The 6,000-nt window shown below is 48.0% G+C and overlaps 1 protein-coding gene across 1 annotated transcript in view; it reads right to left on the bottom strand.

Moving 5' to 3' along the window:
• The window catches only part of GNA14 (G protein subunit alpha 14), an 89,353-nt gene continuing 83,353 nt past the window's right edge, over nucleotides 1-6,000 (bottom strand). Inside the window, exons 4-6 of the mRNA XM_035029015.1 lie at nucleotides 4,520-4,649; nucleotides 1,363-1,516; nucleotides 1-485 (exon numbers count right to left, since the gene is read on the bottom strand). Coding sequence (XP_034884906.1) covers nucleotides 295-485; nucleotides 1,363-1,516; nucleotides 4,520-4,649 — 475 coding nt within the window. The 3' untranslated portion in view covers nucleotides 1-294. The remainder of the gene's footprint in view (nucleotides 486-1,362; nucleotides 1,517-4,519; nucleotides 4,650-6,000) is intronic.

The following is a 6,000-nucleotide window of genomic DNA, read 5'->3' as shown; positions in this document are numbered from 1 at the left end:
TAACAGACCCCTCTGATACAGGATGTGTTAAGGACTATTATTAAACACACTTAAACAACACAGTAAATCACAGTGGCTTTTAAAAATTCTATAAAAAATCTCCAAGCCAAAAGTCAAGAAAAGAAATATAAAGACTTTTTGAATATCTCACAAAGTCCATCACCTGTCCCTGGGGCCCGCATGGCCGGCTTGGTGCCACCAGCCTGGTGGGTGACGTCACGAGCACTAGCAAATAAAACGGGCGGAGCTTGCAAATCCTGTCTTCTGGGAGGGGTGAGGAGTGGGCAGCAGCTTCTAAACCAGGTTGAATTCCCTCAGGTTGAGTTGGAGAATCGTGTCCTTCACAGCAGCGAACACAAAGCGGATGTTCTCCGTGTCTGTAGCACATGTGAAGTGAGAATAGATGACTTTCTCTTTGTCAGGATTCTGATCTTGATACAGCTTCAGGATAAAGTCTCTGGCGGCTTTTACATCCTGCTTCGGTCCTAGTCAAGAGTGCAGTTACAGGAATAAAGAAGAGAGCTACTAACCCCCGGGTCCTCCCCACAATCAGTTTCCGTATACTCCTGTTCTTTCTTGGGATCCTTCATTGAGTTCTTATTCCTAGAGAAGAGCTTACCTAGGGTGTGAACTTTTATTATAGCTCATCATGAACCTGTAAACGAGACTTTTAAAATGTCCACTGCTATCTAAAAAGTGTACTTTAAAGCACTTTGTTGAAAAAACGGACCCAATTTAAGGTTCTGGTTTGGGCTCTCACCACATGGCTGATGCAGTTAATAAAAGGAAAGGGGGTGCTAAAACAGCACTCTAAATGTCAGTATCGAACTTGCTGATATTTGAGACTTCCCGTACCAGAAATAATTAGCATCAGAACATAAACTTTCCGGCCTGGGATCGGTCCTCTATCTACAAACTTCAGTGTCTACCGTGTGCCTGGAAAAGGGTCTGTCACACTAAGCTACACAGAGAAGGAGCAGGTACTCTGACGGGGACCGGGGAGACACAGCTAGGCAAGGCCAAGGGAGCACACAGGAGGCACGCCCGAGTGCAGATGAGTGGAGGGAGTGTGAGCAGGACTTCCCCAAGGACGACGTGCCTGAGCTGGGTCTTGGAGGATGAGGAGGAGTTTCCACAGGGGGTGGCATGTATGGAGGTGCTGAGGCAACAACAGAGTCATGCACCTGGAGCTTCCCTGAGAAAGTCTATTTGAGGCAGATCAGGGACCATGGGGCCTGGGGCCCAGATCAGGGACCAGGGACCATGACCCTCTGGGGCCATGTCAGTAACGCTGGCCCATTGCCAGGGAGGTCGGCATAACGCCGGCCCATTGCCAGGGAGGTCGGCAAGAGGGACACTTACCTGTGTATTCTGGAAAGTAGCTAATTAGATGAGAGTACATGATTTTCTCCTCCAAAAGATCCTTCTTATTTAAGAACAAAATCACAGACGAGTTCAGAAACCAGGGGTAGGTTATAATGGTTTTAAATAAGGCTTTGCTCTCCTCCATGCGGTTCTAAGTGCGAAACAAGGGACTTAGGGTTAATAAAGAAAAACAATACTTTGGAAGCAACAGGCCAAATCGCTGGTTCCACCCATGTGTCCCCTCACCCAGCTGCCAGCTCCACATCATTCTCCATGCTGAAGCTGGTGAGCACAGGGGCCCCCCCAGGACACCAGGCCTCCTGCTTCTATTTCCCCCCTTCCCTTCTGGCTCTCTTCTCCTGCAGCCCCCCAAATAAACCCATAACACATAAGAAAGGCTTTGTGAAACTTGGAAAAAGGTTCATACCTATATTCGACAGAGTTTTCGGTTTTAATTACGGGGGTTACCAAGTAGGGAAAGTGCATTAGGCCCGAGACACTCACTCTAATTGGGGGTGGGCTTCCAGACCTCGGGAGGAAGGGTCCTCCAGCACAGCCACTGTCCAGAGGAAGGCTGGGCATTGGAGAGCAGGGGACGGACGCTGCTGAGTGCCTTCCATGCGCCACGCATTACAGGTGGGTAATATGGGCGAGGTCTGCTAGGGGAACGGTCCCCATTTTATGGATAAACATACTAGTGTTTGCAACTTTAAATTAGGTCCCAAGCCCATGTAATAATAGGATCGGGTCAAAATTATGTAGAAAAAGAGTAAAAATTTCTTAACATTAGTCACTGGCAAGAATATATCAAATGTTCCTAATTTAGGGAAAGTAGACAGGGCACATACAAATCTTATCTGGCGACAAAAATTGTTCTGGATGGCACCTTTTTTTTTTTTTAAAGATTATTTATTTGACAGCAAGAGCAGGAACACAAGCAGGGGGAGTGGGAGAGGGAGAAGCGGGCTTCCTACCGAGCAGGGAGCCCGATGTGGGACTCGATCCCAGGACCCTGGGATCATGACCTGAGCCGAAGGCAGATGCTTAACGACTAAGCCACCCAGGCGCCCTAGATGGCACCTTTTTAATAAGGTATTTTTAAAGTAAGCTCTACAGAGCCCAGCGTGGGGCTTGAACTCATGACTCTGAGATCAAGAGTCACATGCCCCATGGACTGAGCTGGCCACACTCCCCCTGCTCTCAAGGATTTCTAAGAGTTAAGAAACAATGGTCTTTATAGAGGGCAGTGGTCAGACAAAAACAAAGCTTTGCACACCTGCTCAGAGGGACATGTTTCCCTACCACTCCTGCATACCTGGGCCCATTCTCCTATTCAGTACATTTTTGGCAATCAAGATCTGGAAATTATTACCGGACAGGTAACCCCTCAGTTTTTAAAGCTTTAAAAAAATTTATGATGGTCTTATCAATAATCTGCAAGGAAGTTGACCCTTGAACACCACAGGAGTTAGGGGGGCTGATCGCCTGGCATAGTCGAAAATGTGCATATAACTTGACTCCCCAAAAACTTAACTACTAATACCCTACTGTTGACCAGAGTCTCACCAATAACACATATTTTGTATGTTATGGATGTTATATACCATATTCTTACACTAAAGCTAGAGAAAAAAAAGGTTACAAGGAAAATACCCGTACTGTACCGTATTTATCAGAAACAAAGCTCACGTGTAAGTGGACCCATGCAGTTCAAACCTGTGTTGTTCAAGGGTCAACTATATACGAAGAAACAATTCCTATAAGTCCAGTGAGTGGACACAACATGTATGTACACCCAGGAGGACAAGTCTGGAGTGGAATTCCTCTCCAAATACCTTGTGATTTTTAGGAGAGGAGAAAATGTCTAATTTGTAAGCATACTGGGTTGAGGCACTGGTCCTTTGTGCCCCTGAATCATCTTTTGAGCTTCCCAAGAAACAAGAAATCCTGACACAAATTTGGACCTCATTTTTCATATTGATAACTTGAAGCCTTTGCTTTAAAAAAAAAAAAAAAAAAGTCCCTCCTGGACGAGCTGGGTGGCAGCCGAGATTGCTATTCTTCTTTGCAATGACACCAGTAAATGGGTTAATCCTCCTACTAATTAGCTAATGTAACTCTGCTCCTCAGAGAAAAGCCTGCTCTCAAGAAATACAAGATATAATTTGCTCACAGTTACTGTCTAATCCTGGGCAGAGTTCTTTACTGGTTTACTACCATGACCTAGAAGGAAGAGATACTTTTCTATGAGGTCAGGATGTCTCATGCAAGGCTGGGCAAAAGACAAGGGGAGGACAGTGGTATCCCACAGAACATAGCCCCACCTCACAGAGAAGTGACAGCTATCGTCACTCTCTGGGCAGATGTGGTTAATGCAGTTCCACGCAGCTAGCCCTACAGCAACCCTGCAGAGGACGTGGAATGCCTGACCAGGGTGGGTCAGAACATCTCTAAGCAGCTGACACCACTCCTCATGTCAACTCAGGGACGTAATTTGGGAGCACCATGGAGAGAGATTAGGAAGCCTGTTCCCAGATATTTATGAGAAAGAGCATTGCTCAACTTTGGCTGTGCCTGAGCACCTCTGAGGGGCTTGGAAAAAATACCCCCGACTCAAACCTAAGAAATAGGAGTTTCTACTGTGAGGTCCAAAAGATGGTCTTTTTTAGAAACTCCCCAGGGGATTCCAATATGCAGCCAAGACTGAGAACCAATGCTTTTGGGTGGCCTCACCCTTGGCACCACCTGAGATTCGATCCCAGGCTCAGCCCACCCCCACCCCAACTAAATCAGAATCTGGAGTTGGACCCAATGCCAGGTGTCTCCTTAAGATCCCCAGGGAATTCCAGCGTGCATCCAACTCTGAGAACCAGGTTTCCAGACCAGTGATTGTCAAACTTTCATGTGTATTTGAATTACCTGGAGTCTTGTTAAAATACAAGTTCGGATTTATTCCGTGTAGGTCGATTGACTAGGCATGCATTTCTAACAAGCACGCAGATGATGCTAGTTCTGCTAATTCCAGACACTGCACTTTGAATAGCAAGACCGCTTAACCTAAAGAATACAGTCTAACACCGGGGCAGGCTAGCTTCTTGCAAACTGCAGCCATGGGTCTCTGTTCTCCACAGCTACCCCTCCCCACCCAGCATACCTCATTGTCACACTCAGCCAGGACCTGGTCATATTCACTAAGAGCAACCAAAAAAATAATGGAGGTGACACTCTCAAAGCAGTGAATCCATTTCCGTCTTTCAGATCGCTGGCCACCAACATCTACCATCCTGTTCGACAGAAACACAGAACATTGAAAGGTTGGAATACATGGCTCTTTGGAGGAGGAGGACAGGAATCATTATATTTTGGGAATGCGCACTCCTGAGGGTCCTCAGTAATTTTTTAGAGGTGAAAAGGGGTCTTAAGATGCCCATGTTTGAGCACCGCTGCTTTCGGCAGAGAGGAACCCTGGGTGTTAGCAAAGGAGGCACATACTGTAAGTAAAGTTACTGAAGACGGGGGGCGCCTGGGTGGCTCAGTCAGTTAAGCGGCTGCCTTCGGCTCGGGTCATGATCCCGGGGTCCTGGGATCGAGCCCCGCATCGGGCTCCCTGCTCAGCAGAGAGCCTGCTTCTCCCTTTCCCTCTGCCTGCTGCTCTGCCTACTTGTGCTATCCCTCGGTCAAATAAATAAATTAAAAATAAATTAATAAAAAAGTTACTGAAGACGGGTGCAGGGGTGACTCCAGGGGAGCAGCATGCTCGGGGACACTGGTTTGGAAGCTGCTGCCTTAGTCCAGGCAGAAAGCACAAGCATCCACGTAGGTGACGCTCTAACCACTGTCAAGTGCCAGACACCAGACACGCGAGGGGCAGAAAGGCGGGCAGTCTCCCAGGCCTACCAGCTGCCTCCAGGCCTTCCCCCTGCCTCTTTTTCACCACTCCTCAGACTTAGCCACGAGTCCTTTCCGCATTACGTGGGCGCTGCCCCTTCTGGCCTATAAAGACCTGCAAGTGGCCTCCATCGTCTCTGGCAATCCAAAGGCTCTATCTGGGGCTTTGGGAAAAGACTCAAGAGAGTCCTAGCCCAAAGATGGCTCATAAGCTCCAACACTGCAGGAGGCAGGCAGTTTATGGAAATGAGTCAAGTGGGCCTCTCCAAAGTAGAACGGCAGGCAACTTTGAGAACACCAGGGGCCCCGTCCAGAGAGTGGACTGCAGGGCGGCTGTAGCCAAGGCCTGCTGGACAGACGTGTAGGCACGCCACGACCAGCCCCTCAACCTTTCAAAAGAAACTAGGTATCAAATGTTGTAAGCAAAATGGACCAATTCTTGAATACTGGCTCAAAAGGGGCTTAGAAAACACCAAGTGGGCCAAACACATCTGCGGACCCGATTCAGGGTTCGGACATAGCAAGCAGCACTGATTCTGAACAGGTCACGGTCATACATTCATGGGCACCTGGATGCAGATTTTCAAGGGGCTCGACCAGAGGGCTCCCCAGTGCCACAATGCTCCAGAGGCCCAGAGATGGAATCGGGTTTACAGACAGGCCCTGGTTGTGGCAGGACCGGACCTGTGTCATCTCGACTAGAAAAGCATAATGCAGTAACTCTGATGAGGAACAAGGGAACTAATG

This window comes from Mirounga leonina, unplaced genomic scaffold (genome assembly GCF_011800145.1).
Source record: "Mirounga leonina isolate KUSES-001 unplaced genomic scaffold, KU_Mleo_1.0 Mir_224, whole genome shotgun sequence".
In the NCBI taxonomy this organism is placed as follows: domain Eukaryota; kingdom Metazoa; phylum Chordata; class Mammalia; order Carnivora; family Phocidae; genus Mirounga; species Mirounga leonina.
The sequence above is the reverse complement of the archived record's forward strand: the minus strand, read 5'-3'. Positions and strand labels throughout refer to the sequence as shown.